The sequence below is a fragment of the Leptosomus discolor genome, chromosome Z (assembly GCF_034619465.1).
Source record: "Leptosomus discolor isolate bLepDis1 chromosome Z, bLepDis1.hap2, whole genome shotgun sequence".
Taxonomy (NCBI): domain Eukaryota; kingdom Metazoa; phylum Chordata; class Aves; order Leptosomiformes; family Leptosomidae; genus Leptosomus; species Leptosomus discolor.
In genome coordinates this window covers 17,419,899-17,446,286 of record NC_141419.1, presented here as the reverse complement: position 1 = coordinate 17,446,286, position 26,388 = coordinate 17,419,899, and the positions used below count along the sequence as shown (strand labels likewise).

The window sequence follows — 26,388 nt, the reverse complement described above, 5'->3', positions numbered from 1 at the left end:
ACAGCAAAAAGGAAGGGTTGCCCTTCATATAAGGGAGCAGCTGGAACACATGGAGTTCTGCCTTGGGATGGGTGATGAGCCAACAGAGAGATTGTGAGTCAGAATTAGCTGATAGACCAAAATAGGTGACATTGTTGTGGATGGCTGCTATAGACCATCTGATCAGAAAGCAGCAAATGAGGTGTTCAGACAACTGGAAGAAGCTTCACTTTTGGACCTGGTCCTCATGCAAGACTTCAGCGACCTTGATACTTGCTGGAGGGACAACACAGCAGAGCCCAGGCAATCCATGAGGTTTCTGGAGTGCATTGAGGACAACTTTATAGCACAGGTGATCAAGTTGCTGATGTAAGATGCTCTACTAGACATAATGTTAGGTAGAATTTGTGAAGGTTGGGGATGCAAAGGTCAGGGACCTCCTCGGCAGCAGTGTCCATGAAATGGTGGACTTTAGGATTGTGAAAAGAAGGAGCAAGCCAAAAAGCAGGATCACAGACCTGGAGTTTAGGAGAGCAGACTTCGGCCTGTTCAAGGAACTACTGGGAAAAATCCTGTGAGATGTAGCCCTGCAGAGAAAAGGCATCCACCAGAGCTGGTTGATTTTCAAGGATTACTGCCTCTAAGCTCAAGATTAGTCCATTCTGGTGAGCAGGAAGTCAAGCAAAGGCAGCAGGAGGTCTGCATGGATAAACAAGAAGCTCCTGGCTGACCTCAGACGCAGAAAGGAAGTACAGAAGAGACAGCAGGAGGGACAGGTTACTCAAGAGGAATGCTGAGGCACTGTCTGAGCATGCAGGAATGGGGTAAGGTAAGCCAAAGCCCCTGTGGAGTTGAATCAGGTGAGGGATGTGAAGGGCAACAAGAAGGTTTCTACAGGTACATCAGCAGCAAAATAAAGATTAGGGAAAATTTTGGCCCCCTCATAAATGGGTTGGGGAATCTGATGACAAAAGACACAGATAAGTTTGAAAGGTACTTAGTGCCTTCCACACCTCGGTAAGACTGGCCTGCAGGAATCCTAGGCCCTTTAGACTTTTAGGGTGAGAAAGTCTGGATCAAGGAAGCCACCTTTAGTGGAGAGCATCAGGTTAGGAAACATTTAAACAAACTAGACAGGCACAAGTCCATGGACCCCAACAGGATGCACAGAAGGCTAGTGTCACTGCAAGCTACTCCTGAATATCTTTAAGAGGTCATGGTGTTAGGGAGGTGTTCTTGAGGACTGTAAGAAAATAAATGTCACTCTTGTCTTCAAGAAGGGAAAGAAGAATTATCCAGGGAACTACATGCTGGTCAACCTCTCCTCAATCCTTGGTAAGACAATGGAACAACTAATCCTGGAAACCATTTCTAAATGGATGAAGGACAAGAAAGTAATTTGGAGTATTCAGAATGACTGCTGATCCCTGGGGATGCTGGTGAACAAGTTGAACATGATGCAGCAATGTGCCATTTTGGCAAAGAAGACCGACAACCTCCTGGGTTGCACTGGGAGGAGCATTGCCAGCAGGCCAGAGATCATTCATCCTTTCTGCTCAGTACTGGTGAGATCTGTGCTGGGCTCCCCAGTACGAGAGAGACTCTTCTCTGTGGTACCTAGTGAAGAGATGAGAGGCAGTGGGCACAAACTGAAATGGGAAATGGCATTTAACAGAATAAAAAGCTTTCTTCCTTTAAGGGTGATTGAACACGAGGACAGGTGGTGCAGAGAGGTTGTGAAGTCTCTGTCCTTGAAGATATTTAAAACCCAACTGGACATGGACTTGGACAATCTGCTCTAGCTGACCCTGCTTTGAGCCAGAGGATTGGACTAGGTCATCTCCAGAGGTGCATGCCAACCCCAGCAATTCTGTGAACTACAGATGACAGCCTGGCACCTTGTTCAGGCAAGTTTGTATCTGGTGGCTCCATGTAAATGTTCTCTCATTCGCCAGGTCTTCTTGATGCTGAGATAACTACTGTAACACGTGGGTTATAAAGGGAGCTGTATTTCAGTTTTACAGATGAGGAAGCTGAGGCACAGAGTGACTTATCTACAGTTATTCCTCTGGCTAGGGTCAGGTTCTCAACAGCTGTATATGAAATCTTTTATCCTGACTTTTGCTTGTCTGAGATGTGACTGTCTTAGATTTGTCTGAGAAAACCTGGGTGCATTTCAATAGCTGCTAGTTGAATACTCACCTCATCTCTTCTTTGTAAGTCTTTTCTTTCTTTAATGGCTTTGAACTATCAATAGAATTTTTCATAGCTAAAGAAAATAGTTTTCTCTTACAACGAAACATTTATCAGCTTATGGCTCCATTGCACCAGCACAACATTTTAAAATATATTTTAGTAATAAATAAATGCAGTCATCTGTAAAGCTGCTGTCTCTGAAACACAATTACTCAGCCTTTCCCTTTCTTCTTTTCCTCAGCAGGTAGCAGAATAGGAATTTTGAAGCATTAGTCATTCAAAAATGTGATAAAGTGTTTTCACGCATATGGGAAAAGGAGGGGGATCAAAGAGATGCTTAAAGTGTGTCAGAGTGCCATGCCACTATAGGGAAGAGAGAGAGAATATTAGAGCAACTGCTGGAAGAAGTAGTTGATAATAATAAAAGAAAAACTTGGCAGAAGGGCAACGAATTTAAAATTGTCATTTGTTGTAATTGATGGAACTATCAGAGCATCATTTATGAAGGAAGGGAGCAGTCCAGACACACATGAGTAAGCACTCTGACTGCAAGGAGAGCAGGCATCTGAACACCTATCAACATCTTCCTAACAGAACACTAGTTTGAGCACAGCAAAAGAGCAATAAATTGTGCTCGATTTTGGTATGTCCCTGGGTGTCTTGTGGAGTTATCACCAGTCTGGCGGAGGGAGAGCCCCTGCTGTGGAAAGACAGCAGTGGCAAAAGGTCTGACTGCAGCCTCTTGTCTCTTCACACACATTTACTGCTGGGAAATTGTTTGCCCATTTCTGACCCCAAACACCTACCTAAATCATGATTAATGAATGTTTCAGAGAAAGGGCCAGCTGTTAACACCTTTCAAAATCAATGGCAACATGACCATTTGTTTCAAAGGCAGCAGAAAGGGGCCCAAGAATGTACAGTGTATAGGTGTTTGGCTTCTCTGAGGATTTACCTTTACCGTCAGATTTTCTGGGTTGAGAATTATTGTGGAACAATTGTTCCATTCTCTCTAAGAACAAAATAGAAGTTACCGTTGTTCTTCAGAACCTCACAGCTCTCCAACTTGCCAGTCTACCTGCAATGCTGACTAAAATATAAATGTAGGTATATGTACTGATTTGCTTTGGAGTTAGGCTTCCTTTCTACTCATATTTACATTGCCTAAAGCAACTACTTTCAAGAACCTGAAAGGATTGGTTTCTGGTTGAGATTGTCTCCTAACGAGCCGATTGATGACTAGAACAAAAGAGGTGAAAGTACAGGCAAAAATTTCTGAGGAGAGAGCAGATTTGGAAAGTATTATCAGTGTAAGGAATGTGAGAGGATGGGCTGTCTGACAAGCTGCTCTTCCTAGCCATGCACAATTACTCTATGACTTGATTGTAAGGTTTCCCACCTAGAGAGGTGCTGCCCTGAGCACGGCAGGGATGCTGGGGAGTGGAAAACTGCTTCCCCCTCCTTTAGCCAGCTATGATCCCAGCAGCTTTTAGATCTGTCAGCTTGACAGGGAGCTTTTTTATAGCTTCTTTTGTCTTCCTGGAAGAGTAAGGTGTGGATAAGACAATGGCCTATGGGCCTCATGGCAGCTATCTGCAAGAAGGTAACTCCTTTTTTCCAAGTAACAGGCTGGGAATGTTCTTCAGGTGAAGAAAGATGCATGTGGTACAAGAATAAACAACTATTCATTGGGAGGAGAGTATGTACTACTGTGTAGAAGGCTATTAAGCTGTTGCAAACCTTGGCCTTTGTCTAGAAGTCAGGATGGGCAAAAGTCCCCTCCTGACTATGTTTTCCCTTGAACTTTCCTCGAATATGTTGCTAGAAATATCACCCAATCCATCATTAACATTTAAGTATACAGTCTGAAAACAAGCACAGGGAAAGTAAGGATTGTGATTTGGCGTTGTTTGGTTTCACTTTCTTCAGATATTTGTTCCTTTTGTGTTTTGCCTTATACTGCCTCCTTTTCATTTAATTCTCCCACCGTCAGTCCCTTCGACCCTCAGGAAGATGCTTGCTTTTCTACCTACAAGGATATATCAGAAATCAAAGTCTACCTCTTCATCTCTCAGTGAACAGCCATGCTTAAAGATACCACAAGAAGATACCACAAAGCAATCATGAAAAGCATATTGAAAAGATATATTAGTCTGTTGTGCCAGAATCCTGTGTCTTGTCAGGATCTGTTGCTTCTTGTCATTTGAGGAATAGATTTTCGTGACAGCTTCTATATAAGTGAAAATAGTAGTTAGATTAAAATGCCTTTAGAGCGCATGATGGATTTAACAGCTTTTATCAGCCATTTGTACAGTGAAATACCATCAGTCAGTGAACCATTCTCAGCAACTTGTAAGTTGTTTTAGCCAAGGGCAGCATTTCAGCTTTCCAGGGCAGTCCTTGTGTTCCATTTCTGGAACACACAGCCTTATGCAAATGAAATGTTTGTGTGCCAATCAAATCCGTATTTTGCGTGGAATGACTGTGGTACTTCAAAACTAAATAAGCTGCAATTTTGTGTTTTGGTTACTGAAATTAGGCCAATAATGAATTATGACAAGATTTTGCAGTATTTCTAGTGCACTGGATGACTCATGTCAGTATAGTCCAGGTTAAGAACTCCTGTCAAAAAGAATCAAACTCAGACCAGTCCTTTCACTGAAGAACACATCTTTTTCACTTTAGGAGGACAAATTCAACACCAAGTTCTCATTAAAATTTTTGGGGTTGCTCTGAGTTGTAGAAGACTTTTATTATTTTGCTATATTGCAGTATTTAGGTATTCCAACAAGTTTCATGGATTCAGATATTTCTGAGGTTGGAACAGACTATTAGGTAGATCCAGAGTGATGTCCAGTGAAAAGCAAGATGCAGAACTTTATCCAGACAAGCTTTTCTTGAATACAATGACTAAATCACCTCTTTCATGAAAACGTCTCACAGGTGTGAAGATGTCATGAGAGGATAACTGTCTGTCGTGTCACTTTTATCCTGCAGTGTATACCTCATTTCAGTGCTTGTGCGTTACCTGAGTCCCTATGCTGCTGTAGCTGATCCCGTTAGTCATAGGAGTGTTAGGCTTTATTGCACGGCAGAATGCTCTTTGCATCGCAGTCGTTGTCAAATCTGCCCCAAGCTCAGAGACCAACTGAAATCCATTATGAGGCAGTTAACTGGGGGAAGATCTGCTTTCCAGATACATACCCAGTGCCTGGACTCACTCCCCGGGGAGCAGTTTAGTGTAGTGAGTGCTGAGATACTGGACCTACTGAAGCCTCATAAAACATGGCCTCCATTGGGAAGCTGGGATAGGACATAGATTAGGAGGTAAAAGCCTTGGTTGGCTCAGTGCCGGAGATTGACCTACTGTATTTTAGAACAGAATCTCATTTTTTAGAGCAACAAGTCCTGAATCATTTGAAGCACGATTTGGAGAGGAGTTCTTTGAGGACATCCTGGCAGACCGTTTTCTATTTTCTAACCCTCCTGAGGGCAGGTTCATGAGATGCAAAGAATTCAGCTTGAATTTAGAAGAATCAGCAACAAATGTTCCAAGCCTTCCAACCAAACAGGCTCTTCCAAAGCACATGTTTCTAGCAGTGGGTGGTTGTATGATGCTTTGTATGAAGTTTTTCTAATGTGTTAGATGCTGGATTTCATGGAGTTGGTAAGAACTCCCTTAACAAGTCCTGAAGATGATCCCAGGATTTTGTGCTGTTTATTTTGGGCAAGCCCAACTGGTCCTGGAGTGAACTCATTTTCACTGAGCCCCAAGTGGTCATATGTATCTGCCACGTCAATTTCTCTCCCTTTCCCTTCTCTCTCCCCCTTATTTGCAACAGCAAGTCTTTAAACTTGGGGAAACCTGTGTAGGGCGTCTTTGAGAAAAAGTGCCTGTTCTTGTCATTGGAGGTGCTGTATAGCTATTGTTGGTGCTGGTACGTGCCTGAACACTAAAAAGTTCAGTGATGTTCTCTTCATTTGAAAATGCTGATTGTGCAGATGCCTTGATGGGCAAATGAGGAGAGGAGAGGAGAGAGGAGAGGAGAGGAAGAGAAAAGAGAAGAGAAAAGAGAAGAGAAGAGAAGAGAGGAGAGGAGAGGAGAGGAGAGGAGAGGAGAGGAGAGGAGAGGAGAGGAGAGGAGAGGAGAGGAGAGGAGAGGAGAGGAGAGGAGAGGAGAGGAGAGGAGAGGAGAGGAGAGGAGAGGAGAGGAGAGGAGAGGAGAGGAGAGGAGAGGAGAGGAGAGGAGAGGAGAGGAGAGGAGAGGAGAGGAGAGGAGAGGAGAGGAGAGGAGAGGAGAGGAGAGGAGAGGAGAGGAGAGGAGAGGAGAGAGAGAAGAGAAGAGAAGAGAAGAGAAGAGAAGAGAAGAGAAGAGAAGAGAAGAGAAGAGAAGAGAAGAGAAGAGAAGAGAAGAGAAGAGAAGAGAAGAGAAGAGAAGAGAAGAGAAGAGAAGAGAAGAGAAGAGAAGAGAAGAGAAGAGAAGAGAAGAGAAGAGAAGAGAAGAGAAGAGAAGAGAAGAGAAGAGAAGAGAAGAGAAGAGAAGAGGATACCCTTGGCTTCTTTTAATTTAGTATCAGAGTAGTCAAAATATATCTATGTTCTGCTTCTGTTGCTAAAAGAAATGGTTCAGAACAGATGCCATTTTGACTCAGCCTTTTTCTCCTAAGAAAAATACTTACTCTCTGCCATAGTTTGTGATCATTTTAAGGTGTTAAGTGCTGGAAGCAGCAGTTTCCTGGCTGTGACCCATTTGGAACTGGATAGAGCATTAATGCCACCTGCTGAGAAGCCTCATGGGACCTGCTCACTGGAAGGTATATGCTATACTTAGGACTTGGAGGTTTTAGTAATACTTGGTAATAGTGATAACATTCTTCATGTACAAAATAAAAAAAAAAAAATCTAATACATTCTTCCTCTTGATAGGTGGAAGTTTAATTCTCTCCTCCCCTTGCTTGTATAAATCTCACCCAAACATTTGTCAGGAAGGCTATCACACCCAACATTACTGCATGTTTCTGAGGTCTTAAAGGAAAATTATAGTACAAGCATCAGGTTTTGCTAAGAGAAGAGTCTTAATTTTGACGCACAGAAGATAGCCACCAATTTCACAGGAAGTTAGGAAGGCTTGTATTACTACAGCTGCTTGAAGAACACGTTTTGGTTTACTATTGCGTAACTGGGTTTTGCCATTACAAAGGCAGCAGGCTGCATGTACCTGAGGAAAATATGTTAAGTGAATTACAGGATGTGTCTATGAGAGACAGAAGTGTGGGACATACCATAATATTCCAGACGATGGAGCCAAAGCTACAAGGTCTGGACCTGAAAGCAAGACCTGAATCATTTTAGAGAGTAGTTTGCTACTGTGGCAGACAAACAGCTTAATGATCCACATCCTTAATGTGGGTGTCATCTGAATGTTGCTTAAGTCCCAATGTTACTGTGTATTTAAAACTATTCTTCATTTTTCTTAAAAATTCCACTCCTGGAAGCAGCTGATGCTGTGGCAATTTCAACTTCAGTTTGAAAACATTAGCTAAATTTTCAGCTTTTTTTTTTGTAGAGAAAAAAATTTACAGTGGTAGCCCAAGGAACGTACTTCCGGTAAAAATTTTAAATTAATGTCTCTTTGTGCTAAACATATGGACATACTGTGGATTACTGTAAATGACATACAACATAGGTTGTAATTACAGCAAGATCAGACCAGATTCAGTAAGTTTTATGTTAACAGTGAGCAAAGTGAGAACGAGATCATGGTGTGCCAGGAGTAAGGATGAACACTGAGTAAAAGACCAGGGAGTAGAGCCAATGCACCCGTTATCTCTTCCTCAGTCACCCCTTCAGTCACCAGCTCACTGCTAGATTGACTTTCTGACAGAGAAGCTTTGTGATTTGCCTTCAATAAGACTTAGGGGGAAAAGTGTATTCTTTCTGTTGTTTGTTAGTGTAGGAAAACTAACACAAGATAAAATCCTACTGACATGAACACCTCAATTCATTCTTTGTAACTGATAATTTAAACTATCAGTGCGGTTACTTTTCCCTCAGTCAGTGAAGACTGAAATGGGCACTCTGAGGGGAAAATGGTGCTATTTAAAAATTGCTTCTTGGAAATACCTCTCCTCTCCAGGTAAGTAGCTACTGTCAGAGTGCAAGTGTAGAAAAGTTGGGTGTTGCCAGTCATTTCCTCAAATGTGCACTATCTGATGTCAGGGAGCAACTGATGCTCATGATCAAATGTCCTCCACGACTGCTGAACCCGCGTATTCTTTCTGCTGGAGATGATCCCCTTTGAAATTGCTGGCTGGAAATTTACTGGTCATAAAATCAGCTGCTTCTCCTTTAAACTACATAAAACAGGGACAAAGACTTCTTTTTGAAATCAGGATGAAGCCCACAATAGGTTATTAAACAAATCTCTACTATGAGTACATGGCCTGGAATTCCACCTCTACTTAAAAAAATTAGATGATCTTGTGAAAATGCAAGGGAGAAGCCAAACGTATTAAAAACATAAAACACTACAGACTCTGCATGGTTGTTTGGTAGTTTGGCATTTGGAATTTAATGGCTCATTAATGCCCCCTGCTGATAAGCCTTCAAAGATCTACTTTGGATCAAGCTCAGTATTTAATGGTACTGTTCATCAATCCTTAAAAACAAAACAAAACAGCATATATCTCATCATAACTGGATTCATCTTAAATAAATCATATTTCTTTTAAGACTCCTCCATATCATGGCCTGTGCTGTCACTAAAGCAGTAACAAAAACTTCCTTATAATTGTCACATATGGATCTTTTCTACTGTTTGTTTAGTACAAGGGACAAAGTGATGTAGCCTGACTGAAGAAACTAAATCTTAAAGGAGAGAAGGAATCTTTAAATTTTCATAAAGAAAGCAGATTATTATAATGAAATGCAGCTTTCCAAAATAGAGAAATTGAAAGAGGTTGAACAGATGTGTTGCTATTCAGGGTTATACTCGGGGGAGCTAAATGATAGGCCTTTTCACGGCATTTATTATCTATTTTCTAGCTAAAGAAATCATTAGTATTGATTTTTATAGAGGCTGTCTTGCATATGACAACACAGGTATTACCTGATTCCATAAGAGAGCTGGGGATTCATTTCCTCCGTCTTCGAGCCAGGGGGGAAATGCTTTTCCTCTGGTGTTAGTGATTAAAAGACACTACTGTGTTTTTTCCAGTTTCCAACACCTGTGCTGCTGAATCTTTCCTGTTTTGTCCATTCATCTCCCTGCTTCACTGAGGTACACAAAATCTTGCAAGTATCCGTAGCATTGGCTGACCACCTAAAGCTTGTTGAGACTTCCACCCCTGTGTGTCATTACCTCTGAAGAGAGTGGGGATACCTGTGTTGTCCCTTTCAAGCACCACAGAGTGAGTTTAGCCTTTCACAGAGCTCATGTAAAGAGGCTGTCCCAAGGTAGCCCAGCTTGTCAGGAGCACAATGAACGCAGTGAGAGCAGGGTCAGGCTGTTACAAGGCAGAGTATTGGGCCCACAAACCCCTGAAAGCTGGGGAGGAGTGGGACAGAGACACTCTTGGTGCCCTTCTGTCCTCCCTATGTGCCCTCCTGTCCTCCCAGGCAAAGATCAGGCGTTCTGCAGGGAAACTGATACCTTCACCAGCCAGCTCTGCTCCCAGTTATCAATAGCTTGCACAGATACTGCCTTATGAATGCAGAGAATTCTGCATTTTTCCCTTTCAGCACGAATTCAGAGAGATTGTGAAGGAAGAAAGCCACTCATAGCCATGTGGACATTTCATACAGCCGTGTCATGCATATGGGACACTTCTGCATGTGTCATAGTTTTGGAAAGTTAATAGAGAAGAGTGTGTGAGGAAAGAGCAGCAAATTTTGTAGCATTAAAGCACTGATTTATATTGGTGAGAGGAGACCGTGGAGCATTGTTCGATGGTGTTGCAGACCTACCATGAAAACAGAGCTAGGGACACTATCTGACCCCTAACTTCTGTGCATCTGGTACAGGATCCAATGCATCAGCGTGTGGTGTAAACAGCTACAAAATATCTGGAAATGCAGCCCTTGGGTTGCATAGATGCCTACAGCTTCTTGTACTGAGGTCACTGACACCAAGAATTAATAGGGAGGCAGGGCCGGTTGGGAAGTGCCCATGTTATACTTCGCTTGACATATGAGCAAAGAGGGCAGTTGATTAGGCCTCCGACACACATGCTTTACTTCAGTGACTCTTAAACAGGCAAGTTAGCATCAGCATTACCAGAATCCTCAGCAACCAGCATGGTAGATCTGTAAAGAATTTTCCTTTGTTGTTTGTAAAAGCATTTTTAATAGTCTTTGAGTTAATGGGCCCTTTCTTTACTAAGGCAGTGGTCACACATTCCAAGTGAGAAAAGCAAAAAAAAAACCCACAACAATAGGACAGAGTTGTTCATCCACTATTAGATCAGAAGCAGGTATGTGGTTCTTGGCCAACCAAAGCATGAGATGGCAAATGCTTGCACACATGTTTCTGCTGTAGTAGACAGCCAGCAGACTAGGATTTGAAACAAGATATCTCCATCTCTTGAATTTTCTCTACCATAAAGGAGACATGTGCTGAGCAAGTAGGGAATGTAGGATAGAAAAAGGAGGGCAAACTGCTGTTGATATAAGTTATCTTTCTCAGTTTATAAAGTCAGTGTCAGATTTCAGTGGATCTAGGAAAATTTGTCAACTCGCTGAGATTTTTTTGACAGGGCAGTATCATGGGATGCATTGACCTGATATGGTACCTTGTCTCCTCTCAAGCTTATACAGCTTTCAGTGTTGATGTCAGAGGAATCATCCTAAAGGTTAGAACATGCTCTAGCATCCTTGTCAGTAGTCTGAGAAGGAAGGTAGCCAAGGAGTTACTGAGTTTGTTCATGGCATGTCATTGTTCCCTTGGAAGAGTGAGGGATGTTTTCCAAGCTCTTCTCAGTCCTCCTGGATTAGCACGTGTTTCCATCTACTGTTGCAATACCTGTAGGAGTTGTCCTTGCCAGTCACCTGCCTAGGAATACCATGAATACAAAAGTGGTCTTCCTCCCATCTTCCTAGAGGTCCCAAAATAATCAGTGGAGGAAATAGAAACAAAATCCATTACAAGCAAATCCATCTCTAGTGGAAACCCAAAATAACAGAGGTCACATGCAGCTTAGATTTTTTTGTCAATATGGAGAATTATTAACTTTGAAAAGGCGGATGCCAGGAGAAAAATGTCTTTTTAATGAACAGGAGTGCCAGAGGTTTATAGCTTGTAATGGACCCCTGCAGCTGAAGTTCAGAAATCTGCCAGCTCTGCATCAGTCTTCCAGCAAACACGTCTCCCAAGAAACTCGGCCCAGTATCTCCAATTATTCCTATCCTACCTCGATACCGGAGCAAATGCAAAGATAGTTGTCTCTGATGCTTTGGCCTTGGTTAATTTTTATGCTCAGACCCTGGCTACATAAAAACTATTACACTGTTATAATACACAGCACAACGTGTGGGTAGGAGTCCCTCCTTCCTTCAGGTTGACAGTTTCAGCCCGTGATCAATCCATGGGTCACAGTTACCTGTCAAAGAAAGCAGGCTTAAATTTATTACATAAGAATCATTGGTAAAATATAAGGGTCTACAAATTAAAAGGTTGAATACCATTGCTTTGAACTAAGAGAGTTGGAGCAATGTGTAGAGTGGATTGAGTTACACTTGATAATCAAAGTGCATCATACTGTTATTTATTTACCATAGAATCGCAGAATCATGGAAAGGTTTGGGTTGGAAGGGACCTCAAAGATCATCTAGTTCCAACCCCCCTGCCATGGCAGGGACACCTTCCACTAGACCAGGTTGCTCAAGGCTCCATCCAACCTTGTCTTGAATGCTTCCAGGGATGGAACATCCACAACTATTTGATCTCCTACATATGAAAAAGTTGTACTGGTTACAGCATTTTTACACCTTTATGTCTCTGTTGCCATTAGGAGAACTGTATTTCTTTAAGAACACAGCTAGAGCTGGAGAAGTCTGGCTTCTTCGTATGGATAGGCTCTTAGATTACATTAAGTTTCTGTGGTGTAGCACATAGAAATTCTTCAAGGACCATTACATAAAAAAGAAGCCAAAACAGTTTTTAACCAGTTGTCAGTATTTTTAGAGGCCATGCTACTCTCACAAAACTTCTCTTCCTGAAACAAATGCCTTAGGAAGACATAAAGCCCTCTTGTCTAAGAGCATCTTCTTCAGCCTTATGCCTAGTCCCAATTTACTTAATTACTAAAATGGTAGAAGAATACAATTAGTTCTTGAAATGAACTTCTAAGAAGCTCTGCAGAGATCACTGTGATTTTTACCCATCTCCAGCTTCGAAAGCCTGTGTGTGCTAATAACCCCTCTCTGCCTTTGAGCTGCTTTCCAGTTGTGCCACCATGCTGACTGCACTTAAAAACTCCTGTTACAAAGCTATGTCCTGCAACTGGCTGCTCTCAGAACAGACCACAACTTTTGTGTGCATAAGAAAAACTGACTTCAGCATCAGATTGCAAAATCAGTTATATGAGGTGAGGGAGAGAAAATACTTTGAAGAGTGGCAGCTTAGAAAGGTCATTTGCTTTCGTATTTATTACAACAGTGTAAAATATATGGTTATTCAGCATAATGAAACCATTCACTTGGAATTAGTTTACCATCAAGTGGAAGTCCAATATAGGTTATTTTTCTCACTGTCTCCAGGTAGAGTATTTGTTCATTACACATTCCTATAGCTGCTTCTGCTTTTGTCCTTTTTTTTTGTAATATTTTCATTAAAAGAAAATTATTTGCTACATCCAATCCCTTAGCAACCTGAAAGATTATGCAGTCAGCCACATTCTTATCATTCATGAAAAACACTAATTCACTACAGTCAGAGGATGTCAGAGCCTTCACTGTCTGATATGCTCTTCCTCTTTCTATAGACCTGGATATGCTACAGAAGTGTGAAGGTGAAACCTTTTAAGGAATGTCATTTTTGATAAAATGGTACAGAACAGATGCTTAACAAACTGCTGTAGAGACTGAGGCTCTTGTTGATCCCTGAAGAGTCCATACTGCTAACTCCCATTAATGCTAATGGGAGATATGTGCCTAATACCCTCACACCTCAGTGCGAAAACAGGCCTCTTAGCTGCTAGCACATCTGGATCAGATGGACTTCTAATTAATTATTGTCTCCATCTTCTTTGTTATTTGTAAGAATAGGCTTGTCTGAGGGAGTGTTTAGTGTTTCCTTACCATGTGATCACTCTACAATGTGAAAATGTAGACCCTTCTTAAGAAGTTACAGTCGCTGTTTTGGCATAGGCAATTCCAGGACTCATGAAAAAATTCCGAGACATACTGTGAAAAAGCTTGTCAAAGTAATTGTTTTAAGTAAAATTATCATGTGATAATACAAATCCAGTGTTTTCCAGGAGGCTGTGATTCTTCTGCCAGTATTTGAACAAAGTTTTATTATTTAAGAAAACAAAATATAACTAACGAGATTTTTTCTTTATTTATGTCAGGTACAAACAATAGAGGTAAGAATTCTATATCAGGTAAAGGATGATTTAGTAAGTGGATATCAGCTGACCACAAATACATACATACAACACTTACAAAAAAATTCTTGACCTCTGAACCAGCATGAGTTTCTGAGGCCTCACCCTAATCAGCATACTTCAGGAAGCAGTCTCAGTAATTTTTGGATAAAGGCTTGATCTGCTTTTAGAAGGGTAAAAGCAGGCCATGAAATTTAACAATCGATGTGATTTCTTCCAATTTGGTGTGCTCTAACATCCTTTCACTGCAGCAGGAAGACTAGAGTTCCCATCTTCAAGGAAAAATAGCCTGGCTTCCTTTATAGAGAAAGACTCAGACCCCTTCCTGGGCAAAACAGTCTGGAATGCATAGTTAAATATTTCTGATATTATCCAGTAGAGAGCAAAGACATACTCTTCACAATTCCTTCCAGCAGTAACTTAAGAGTCCTATACATAGCTAACTTGTCCGTCTTCATGACAGGCATATGCTATGACTGTTGGATGCTCCAGTCTGTCTATTCCAAGTCATGCTCTCATCACTTACCTCAAAAAAGCACATCAAAATTTTACAGGCTTTGCATAACAATCGGCCACTAAAGTTTATTCAGACTGGAAGGTGGAAATCTGATTAAAATAGGTGGAACTGTGAGCCCCAGAATGTGTGTTGAGAACTGAAAACACTTGTGCAGGTTTGTGGTGCTCTGCTCATGGAATTGTGACAGTTTCAGTTCATGAACTGAAAGCCACTGAAGCTTGCTGGAAACAAAAACACTGAGCAAGGGTATCAATAGGTATCTCATTCACTATCCACTAAGGGACACCTCATGCAAAGTACTGGTTTGGTTTCTTTCAAAGGAATAAAAATGTAGTCTTTTATCTTTTCATTTGTGTGCAAGAACAATTTTCCAATTATCAGTCATGCACATTAAAGGCATTGTAAGATATATTATCAGTAGCGTGTGGGAAGGCTGATAAGCTGGAAGAATTTACTATTTATGTATAAATGCCAGCAGTACTTAAGGGGGTTTCAAGTTCATTCGTAGGGATTTGCATTATGATTTATATAAGTGACAAAACACACACAGCAAAAGGAGATTTTTGCAGTGGCTGTATGCCTGTCTTATAGGACGTAGAGATTATATGGCTAGAGAGTACATGAGAAATTTTTAAGCCTCTTCCTTTTCTCCCTCAATTTCTTGCTCCTCTGTTCAGAACTCTGCAGAGTCTTCAGTATAGGCTGATCAAAAAGCTCTGCCTCCCACTGTGTCTACTGTCTTTTAACATTAATATGTCTTTTACAGCTTTATGTCCCTTTCCCAAATGGAACTGACCTCTTGCTTTCTTGTTTGAAAAACAGGGGCCTTTTTTCTGAGGGTAACAGTAAAAGAAAAATAAACAAAAAAAAAAGGATCTTCTGATTGTTGTTAAGGGAAGTGCTTTGCAGTGAATGAAAGAAGTGTACAGTCTGGGACTTCAGTCCCACTATCTGGTATTGTAATAATTCAGATTTAGATGTGCAGTGGTCTCTGAGTTACCCTGTCAAAGTATTAAGGTGAAGGGAAGTATTTCTGGATGTATTTCAGTAGATCTGGGATTAGTGTGAGTTGTACTGCTTACTTTGACGATTCTCTTTCCTTATAGTCAGGACACAATCTTACACTAATACCTGATTAGCACCTACACTAAGCAATTACCAATTGCCCAAGGAAGACTGCAAGACTTGCTTCACATTTCTTAGACATTTAAGAAAGTGACTTTTTGATTGCAGAGAACTCCCACAACTTAAAAAGGACCAAAAGTGTTCAGTGATAGGAAGCACTGCAAAGACAGCATCAGTGTGGGCTTGTAAAACAGTGCAGAATTTAATGGTGTGGGGAGGCACAGGTGTTAAGTGCTGCAGAATTAATCCATTGAAATAGCTGGCTTTGAGGAAAAAACACATACCAGTTGTTTGAGTCCAGCTTGTCAAGCTTGATCTAAAATCAAGCAGCAGTTTTTTAAATGGAGCTGAATCAGACACATGAACGCTACCATGAATGAGCTTGTGCAGAGTCAGGACCTAAGCGTATATCATTGAGCTTTTTCATGTGCAGATTATTGACTAATCCATAAAAATCTGGTCCAGAAGAAAGGTAAATCTTGGCTGTGCCACAGGCTCTACTGTGACCTAAGGGCAGTCATTTTATCTCCTCTGCTTTTGTCCCCTCTCTGTAAAATGGTGATAAGAGAATTTTCTTATCTTACAATGGAGTAGTGATGATAAATATTAAGGATTATGACACGGTTAAATACTGTGGTAATGGAGGCCATTAAGCACCTTAGACACTTCTATTCATTGACTGCTTTTCTAAACTGAATTATTGAGCTTTTTAAATTTTTCCCAAGTAAACTCAAGGAAATGAGTTGATAAGAATTAATAAATAAACCCTGCAAAACATCAGTGTTAAACGTCATTGTGTTTCCTGAATTATGTGGCTGGATCTTTCGTATCTTTATCTTAAGTCTGGTCTTTGTTTGCTACAAACTGACTGTGGCTACAAAAAATTAGGGATTTTTGCATTTGTCATTTTAGGTCCTAGCTTTAGAAATCAAAAAAGGTTAGGGGACTGAAGTTGATTAAGGCATCTGTGACCAGTAAATCAAAACAACTATCAGGAAATTTTTATGGTACCCATCAAAGGAAATTAAACACACATTTGTTCTTAAATATGAAGAAAAAATTAATGAACAATGTATGGGGCAGAGTCCTACTGCTGTAAGCAGTTCTACAAGGAGTCTGCAAAGATGTATCAGGAGCTGGTTCCTTATGCACACATGCAGCAGCATTTATCCTTAGAACAGTTGCATGGGTCACCTCAGCCCAGCCATGAGTCCACCCAGCTCTGCTGCACAGAGGTGGCCCCTGAACTTGGGCCTGTGAGAGCTCCCATTCCAGGACGGCTGCAAGACTGCATCTGTTTCCTATCACCAAGGGAAACTTCACTCCCTTGCAGGGAGTTCTTCTGCCTCTGGCATCCCTGCTGCCAGGCCGTTTGACCCCTTCTTGCAGTTGAGCTTTCTTGCCCTCTGTGCCAATCATTCGTTGGTCACAGATTACCACTGCAGAGCCGTTACAATTAAAATTTCCCCTGCACAAATGACCAAAAATCTCACTCATGCCACAATAAATACATATGAAATAGTCGGGAAGGGGAAGAAGGGGAAGGGGAAGAGGAAGGGGTAGGGGAAGTGAAAAAGTTCTCCATGTCTTTGCCTTTTACTGAGAAGCTGCTTAGAGCAGCAATTACTCAACATGAGTCATAGGGACATGCCACACAGATGTGGTCAGGTCTTCATTGACTGTATGAGCAGCAAAAATTTTGCTCATGTTCATGGTAATACCTGGACTGTCCTTTCTGTACCTCATGTTATCCCTTGTCATTATGGGACTGTGGTAGGTTTTGTTGAGTGGGAGGTCTAATTTCTGATGTCTGCTGTTGCTGTTTCCCTGAGATTGTGAGCCTCACCTATGGGATCTGTTATTTTCACAATTCAAATCTTTTTTGCAGATAATGTGAGGTTTATTTCTTAAAAGAATAAAACCCAGAAACTGAAGTTTTATTTTCTGAATAAAACTGGCTTTATTATTGAGGTGTCTGTGCTGTTGTAGGTCAGTATTGGCAGAAGTCAGACTAGAGCTGTATTTTATATACACAAGGGGTTTTCATGCAGCACTGAGGCAGCATTTGACACTGGGAAGGTCAAAGTTAGTTGTGCAACCACTGACTAGAGACCACATTTGGGATAAGGGAAATTTTCCTCCAGTATCAAAAAACCCCATTTTTTGAAAAGCTTTTTTTTCCATATGACACCCAAAGAAGATTGTAAGTTCAGTACCTACTTTCTCTCTTTCCCAGTAATGGGGGAAAAACCAGCTGTCTCTAATGTACCATCTCCTGTTCCCTTTCCTGTGTATACTGGCTGGGGCTGGCAACCTAAAGTATGTCTGGGACCCCATGTTTGGGATGGAAAGGGTGGGTCATATTGCTTCTGACAGCCCTGGGAGTATGAGGTGCTGGAACTAAGCTTAAGTACCTCTGTATACAGGCATTCTGTAATATCAAACATATTTATCTGGGCATGTCAGGTAGAGTAGTAATAGTGTCATTGCCTTCCTCTGATATTAATTTATAAAACTGAGTTGCCCAAGATTGATCAGGAAATCTATAGCTGCTCAAGGAGTTAAATTCACGTCTTCTAAGTCCCTAATTATAGGACTGTGTTTGTTTATAGGGAATCCCACTGACTCATCCAGGGTGCTGTAAAGGTCTCTGGCGAATACACAAATAACAGCGTCTTACTTTACATTTGTTGAAAAAAAAAATACTTTTGGGCAGGTATGGGGTCTTGAAAAATGTTGGGATAAACAATGAAAGTTGAAAAAAGTTAGTAGTTTTTCAGCTACACATTTAAGAAATTGAATACTCTAGCAGTTCCTTCTGAAGCTGTAATTATATGATCCAGATAAAATTACATGAGAGAATACCTTTGTTCACACACCTTTAGAGGTAGTTATTGCATAGCAAAAAATACGCAGACTAAATCTTTTGAGTTTAGAGCTGTCTCCAGTGGACACCACAGGACACAGGAGAAGTGTGAGCAGGAAGGAGCAGCAGAGAGCAACTGCCCTGTACTGACCATGCATGGTTAGCTTATCTGCAATTCATTGTGGGGTGGTAGATTTCAAAGTTCTGGATCTTAAAGTTACTGAATCATCAGAAAGAAGCCAAAATCTTCAGAAAATCAATGCTTAATTAACTTTTTTTTTTTTTAATATATTAGAGTCATGCAGTAAATCAGGATGGGAGAAAGACAGAATAAGCATCTTTGGGGGAAATAACTGTGTAGATTCCTACTTGCTTAAGCTTCTAAAAAGGGCCTATGTGCATTATCTATATAGATTAACTTTATACCATAATTCTGTAATCAGCAGAAGTTGGTGTTCAAATCCATAGAGCTAATTGGTTGAGCTAAAAACATTAAACAATCCAGGCTGTATTTTCCAGGGGTGGAATTAATCTGTGTTTTTTAGAATCTGACTACAAAATGATATTGTTAATTTTGAAGGTTAAAAAATGGAGGAGAGTGCAGAATCTCTCACTTGGCCTCACTTTGCCCTGCTCAAGTCTATCTTACAGGTTGCTCAGGGAGGCAGTGGGGTCTCCATCCTTGGAGATACTCAAAAACCATCTGGATGTGATCCTGGTCAACGGGCTATAGGTGTCCCTGCTTGAGCAGGGGGTGTGGATGAGGTGACCTCCAGAGGTCCTTTCCAAGCTCAACCACTCTGTGATTCTGTGATATTCTACTTTCATCAGTGATTTCTCTGATTTCATGTTTTCTCTTAGTCCAACGCCCACTCAAATATAGAATTACTTTAATGTCTGTTTTGTGTGTCAGCATATGTGCAAGGCTAGGACAGAGGAATGCATGCATAGCTTCTAAGTGTATCTTTGATACAGAGTTGCCAAAATTATTTTTCAAAGATCTATTCTTAAATAATCTCACAGCAACACAGTTTTAAAGCAGAAATCTTGGAGGCAGAATACTAAAAACAAGCCACTTTGGAGTTTGTTGTTTCACTTTCTTTATTACTATTATTTGCTATGGTGTGACAAGATAACTTGTGTACGTGACAACTCTTTTAATAGTGGCAGGAGGCACTAGTCTCTGTAAGGAGGATTCTGAATCAGGTCACAGACACTGACAATAGCTCATGTGCAGTAACTGTAGATATAAACAAAAAAAGTTGATGGCTCAGGTTTTCCAACTAGTGCATTTAGCCAGCAATAAGCTACCAAAAAAAGAGACGAGAAAGGCACCTTGCAGTTTATATGCATAACGATGAAGATGCAGACTCAAGCTACAGTCATTCTGAAAAGCAGTTGTGATGGAGTGGGGAAGTCAGGCAGTGCACAGTAGCCCCAAATGGTTGTCCAGGGAGTCAGGATTTCTAAGCAGACTTCTAAAGGAAGCTCCAAGGAAAGGTGAGTGGCAGGAGGCAGATTTCCCTCTGGATGAGTCTTCATCTGCGACACAGAGGGCTCTTCTGGATTAGCATGGGGTGCATGTTGCCCAGCATGGGTTTACAGCTGCAGCGGGGAAGCATTTTGGCTTTAGCTTCCTTTATCCTTTGTAATAATCCTTTCCGGCTCCCTACCGCTGTGCACAGGTTTTAGCTTGTCACTACTGTTTGCTCCTGCTAGCTTTCATTGATTGTTGCTGCTGTTGACACTCACATGCCCTTTGATAAAGTAGTTATCAAAGCTCCTGTCCCTCTACAAGCCACATTATGGACCCACTCCTATCTGAGATGTTCGTTAGTGTCGTTTGCCAAAAGGTTTATGTAACAGATGTTGCAAAGCAGAGGCACAGAAACACAGACACACTCACACACAATTATTGCAAGGGCTGTCAGGGTGACGATAAAGGGAGGATGGTCTGCAGGACTAGAGTAGCTCGAAGGCATAGCTGCATCTATTAAAAAAGCAACTAATGTCTCTGTGTGACCATGCTGTATTTTCAGCTTGTCATCATGGCTGGGACTGTTCTGCTCGCCTACTACTTCGAGTGCACCGATACTTTTCAGGTGCATATCCAAGGTTTCTTCTGTCAGGACGGCAATTTGATGAAACCATACCCTGGAACAGAGGATGAGAGCTTCATTTCACCTCTTGTGCTGTACTGTGTGCTGGCTTCAACTCCAACAGCTATTGTAAGTATAAGAAATTATTTGAATTCTCCATGACTGCTCTATAAATAATAGCAACAGTCTTGTAGTATCTTTGTCCCTTCTCCTCTCCTTTCAGCTGTAATTGATTTACACTTAGCTGGGTCTCTGTTTTGCCTTAGCCTAATATGATCTTCATCAGTTATCTCCAGAAGTAATTATTCTGAGGTAATCACAATGCAAGATTTAGGGGTAGAGCTTGATAAGCCTTTTACAATAGCTTTCTCTCTTTGGTGATTAGTTGAGAATTGCTTGGGCTCCAGAGAGGCTCTAATGCAAAGGTGATGTATTACTGGAAATAAGGAAACAGGATAAAGCTGAAGTAAAACCTGGGTCGGACATGCAGTATATCCAGGATTATTTGCTGCTACATTAAAAAGACTGATGAAGGCCTTTAAAAGGCTTAGATGAGCAGAAAGATTCTCAATACAAAGAAAAATATGCTATGTGCTTTTTATATGTAATCTCTTTATTTTCGGCAGTCACATCCTCTTAACATTTTTACCTGATTTTCTTTGCTATCCAACAAATAAGCTACAACGTAGCTGTTCTGAGCAGATGAAAGTATTCAATTAGCTGAGTACATGCAATTCCAAACAGATTATTGCAGTTACTGATTAACAAAATGTTGGCCCTTTTCCATTTTCTGTGCAGGAAGCTGCAAATTTCACAAATAGCCAGCTTTTCTGCGTTTGTAATTACATTAATAAATTGCTATCAAACTGTGTCTTTATGTACTTCATTTTGTTTTATTTTATTCTCTTTATTTCTTTCTCTTTAGTATTTCTTTCTTATATTAACTTTGCTTTGCATCCCCTTCAAAAGTTGATTAAAGCTGTATGTGATGTATTCACTTGTGAAAGGTGAATCCTGCACCATAGTCCATTTTAAGTTTTGGTCTGCAGTAATTTTAATGCATGAAACAGTGTAACACAGAACGTGGTAAGAAAGGTGAAAGGGATCTGCAAAAGAGGATAGTTTTTGGTACAAGACTTTTTCTGAAAACAAGTACGGGTTTTGAATTGGATTACATCATGAATTTATTAAAATTCTCTGCAGTAACGGTATTCTTTTCTGTATTGAAGCCCAGTTGAATGTTAAGACTTTAATTTCATTTCGTGCTGCAGTGATAGATAATTTACAAATGAAAAAAATAAAACCTACATTTCTCCAACTTCCCCACATAAATATAGTGGCATTGTTTAGGGAAGTAACTTTCACAGGCAGCATTTGTAATGGGAGTCTGAGTGTCACTACCATGCCTTGATGCTGTAATAATGAAGTTAGTGGGAGGTTTGTCCCTTGATTCAGTGATACAGCATTGGGTGGGCAAGTGGTAATAAGAATGTTGCTCTTTATTTGTATCTTGTGTTTAAATCCTTGCTCTGGCAAAGTTTGCTGCAAACCTTTCGGGTTTTGCTCCACTGCATCAGCATTTTACTACTTTTCAGTGGCCCAAGAATTTTTTCCTAGTTACTCTTACTTATGTAAAGCTGAATTGGAGTCTTCTTCGGGAGATAAACAATGCTGGTTTTGTAGGTTCCATAGCCCATGTTAAACACAAGGAATGAAAGTAGTGAATGTCAAGTAAAGTTTTTGGGTGCTGAAGAGACTTTCAGCTTAGTGCTGTGTGGAGCTGGTGTGACTGTCTCATACAATGCAAGCTGTGCAGAGATGCTAGCCTGGGTCCAGGAGTATAGTAATCACCCTAGATGATTTGATCCAGTGCTGGATATAAGCTAGTAAGCTCTGCTTCTTGGGTTATGGTATGCCATCACACTGGCAACACTGCTTCTGCTAGAAAAGATGTCGTCAGGGACAGCACAGGGCTCTTTGCACCATGCTTCATTGTGATCTCTACACACAACCTCAAGGAGATAACAGACCAAACTTTCCTGGGAAAACATTTTTCTTTCCATTTTTAATGTAGTACATATTAATACATTATTTAATGCATTATTTGCATTATTTGTATTATTGTATTGTATTATTAATACATTATTTAATTATTCAACGTATTATTACTTAGTATTAGGCTAATCTTCAACTGGAGCATGTGTCAGAGGGATCTTTTTCTGTTCTCATGATTGGTGCTCAGCACAATATTTTTATATGAGTAATTTAACTTTATTTCTCATTCCTGTATCTTTCTGAGAGACATTCCTCTCCTTGCAGGCTAATTTCAGACTTCTGCTTCAGGACTCTGCAGACTGAGTTTTGGCAGTGATCATTAATAGAAAGATATTAAATGAGACAGAAACTGAGTTCAGATTTTCCCTAAACTCTGTCCTTGCATTGCACTGCTGGTCAGACCACACAGAGTGTGAGCGTCTTCAGCTGTCATCGAGTACCCAAATGGGTGCTGCTTGTCATTCAGACTGTCAGTCTGGGAAAAGATGCTTCATCCAGTTGACTCTCCCAGGGATTTCAGTGAAATGAGCAAGTGCAGCCATTTCTATTTATAGTGTGATGATTATACTTTCTCTTTCAAAAAAAAACCCCAACAACCAAAACCCAAAAAAACCCCCACAAACGAAAGAACCCACATAGCTTGTGCTTCATGAGAGGGAGCTTCATGTGCATTCACTGCGGGTTGAGTTGTAGCCGCACTCTCTACACTTTGCTCTCAGGAATAATCACTGACATCCTGCAGCTCCACTGTGAAGAAATGTCTTAGGTCAAAGGTAATGCCAGTCCCTCCTTGCAATTACTTGTTTCTCCTCTGCAAGACACTTGTTGCTTCACTTTCTGACAGCAAATTGGTTGATTTGACTAAGAGGATTTACAGTAGCAAATCTGATCTCTCTGTGCTGCTTGCATATTGATGCTGTCCTGGCAGCTCATGGCATGAGAGGAGTGATTACTGTTAGAACGGGTGGAACCTAGTAGCAATGCGGGAGCACACATGGTACTAGTTAACAGTGTTTCTGGAGCTATGGAAAATAGTCTTCTTCATCCCACAGGCAGGGTTTAAGTACAGTCCTGTGTGCACATCCCACAAGCAGTGCTTAAGTGCAGTCCTGTGTGCACAGATCTGGAGCAGAGTCAAAACCCTGATTTCAGCACAGCTGTGAGGTGTTGTAATGCTTGCAAGCCAAAAGGGAGCATCGTTGTGAATTTAATGGAATATCTTTGTGCCTCAGACATTTGGCTATGACAGTGGCCATGGGGAAAATAAATGCATGTATTCTATTTCTTCCCTGACAACACTTCTCAGAAGTGCTGTTGTGCGTTGGTGTCACTGTATGTGCGTTTCTCTGCACTTTTAGTGGCAAAATAAACAAGACCAGCCTGGTTTTCTGCAGTTTTATTTGTTGTTCTTGAAACACGTCATGCTGCTGACTCTGCTTAACCATTTTTTTTCTGCTACCCTGGGTAGTTAATAATCATGCATCAGAATTACAAAAGTCTTTTAATGCTCCTACTGATAACCTCTCAGTCTCTGATAGTGAGAGTTTCTTGCAAGAGGCGATGCCTGAATCTCATGACACCACTGTTAAATAAATGAAAATCATGTATGCCCGACTTGGTTCTGTGAAATGATTTTTCTCCCAAATGTTCCACTGAGGATAGGTCAAAGACTTTCATCTGCTTTATTCATTTTTAGTTTTCTGAGTGTAGCATCTTTGCAGCAAAGTAGTAGATTATGGTGAATTTAGTAATAAATTGCACCTACATAAGGAAGAATTTGTTCTTCTTGGTAAAGAAACAACTGTCCATTTTATGTCAGATTTAGTCATTTATCCCGTGAAACATACATCTTCAGACTCAAGTAGTAAATTTTGCTGTCAGCACTGATTGTAAAGGGTGATTCCTGGAATCCTCTCTGTTTTGGATTGAACTAGAAGTAAACTGTAGGTTCTGGTGCCACAAAGAGCTTTATAGGATATGTATGATTTCAGAACTTCAGTCTTTGCCTTCACCACATTTCAAAGGATCAAAGGTTCCCAACTTTCCAAAAACTGCTTTTGTCTTGGTCTTCAGGTGGCCTACAGCAACATATCTGCACATTTGAATAGCTGACCTCTGCATTACAGAGCTGTAGACACACAGCCGCTCATTTTGGTGATTATGGGTACTGCAGGAAGGGTGAAATTAGCCAGAAAGTAATTGTGGGGTTTTTCAGAGTTGGAGGTCTTAGAGTGCAAAAAAATTTTTTGGAGGCAAATATAGCCTATTTACCTATCTGGTTTTCCCGTGATAGGGAATGTAAAAATTAAGAGCAGCTGGAAGTTTCACTGGAGCTTGAGTTCCATGGTCACAGGTTCGGTGAATTTAAAAATGACCTGTCCCACAGCAGCATGCTATGCAGAGCCCGGGAGAAAGCGTAATATTTCAATGCACTGTCAATTCCAAAATATTGGGGTGGGGAAGGCTAAGAAATAATAGCTTTAAAAATTTCTACCAGTATGAGAACTTTATGAAAACAATGTTTAAAGTAGAACAAGTTCCTTTGCACAAACATAAAATTTTCAAGCCATTTCCTTAAAAATATTCTGAGATGACTCCAGCACATTCATTAGTGTCTCTCAAGACTAGCTTTTCCCATTATGAGTTTACTGCAAATCAGTCAATTCCCCAGCTGGTACTAAACAAACCTTCCAGAGGACTGTTTAGTACCATCCATTGTGATTTGTCTGCCTGCCCAAGAGAAGCAGAGAGGCTTAGGAACAGAGCCAGCTCACTGAAAGGAATACTGAACAGCAGCAGAAAGCTTCAAGGGCACCATTCTTTCTTTCTTTAGAGTAGGATAGAAAGTGCCACTACTGTTTTCATGGAAAGTTCCGTTTCTTTCCTTCCACTTCCAGGTTAGAAGTAGCATCCTACATGTAGTTGTTAACTGGCCAGCGCTATTAGTTTGTGCAAAGGAGTGTTTGTTTTCAGATACGGTTGGAAACAGTCAAACCAAACTGGTCTGATTATTAATTAGGAGATTAATTACAGTGCTGGTCAAATTTATCTGAAGCAGGAGGAAATGGTTCAAACTTCTCTCTGTAATCCAGACTTACCTCCCAAGCTTCAGAATCATCATTCTTTTAGATGGTTTTTCTGTTCTCTCTGCCACCTTGCTTCCTTGGCTCTGGCTTAGTACAGCCATGTTATTACAGTGATTTATTTTTAGAAGGGAAGCCAGGGAATTTCTGCCTGTATTGGCTGATTCCCCTGTGGCAGCCCAGCAGCAGATGACAGGAAAACCAAGAGCATCTAATGCAGCACAGAGCTCTGTTATAGTGGCTTCTTCCCAGCTTTTTCAGGAAGAAATCCGTAGGCTTTGCTGGTGATGGTGCTGCCAGAAAGCACAGATTCCTGTGCTAGAGTTTCCTATCCAACATACTTCACCCCTGTGCCAGCATGGCAGTCTGGGCAGCAGTGGGGAGCAGAGGTCAGTGTCAATGCTTGGAGTCTCCCTTACTCCTTGTTAAGAAAGGATACGTCCCTTTTCCAAGGAGAGTTACCACACATGGCACTCATGTGGTCCTGGCTTTCAGGGCTGGCCACCAGCTCAGCTTCATCCCAGAGAGGGGTTTCTGCACTCAAAGGCATTTGGCTGCACCTTCCTTTTACTGTTGGGAAATGGAGCTGGCATTGCCCACAGGACAAGGCTGGAGGAAGAGCCCTGCTGCTTGTCAGGTGTCCTCTGTGAATGGTGGCTTGCCTCCCTCTTTTTGAGGCTTGCCAGGACCCAGGTTGTGAAGCGGTGAATGACAAGGTGGGATACATAGGAGTGAGGCAAACGTGTGCCCGTTACCCTGTGTAAATGTTTATATTCTAGTATTTGCACACCATTCTGGAAAATAATAAATACATCTTGTTTGTTTGTTTTAACACTTTCAGGTGCTTCTACTGCCAGTGTCTCC

General features: G+C 41.1%; 1 protein-coding gene across 1 annotated transcript in view; it reads left to right on the top strand.

The window, feature by feature from the left end:
* Positions 1-26,388, top strand: part of PLPPR1 (phospholipid phosphatase related 1) — a 73,636-nt gene that overhangs the window by 17,736 nt on the left and 29,512 nt on the right. Inside the window, exon 2 of the mRNA XM_086479690.1 lies at positions 20,327-20,515. Within this exon, the coding sequence (XP_086335816.1) occupies positions 20,327-20,515 (189 nt within the window). The remainder of the gene's footprint in view (positions 1-20,326; positions 20,516-26,388) is intronic.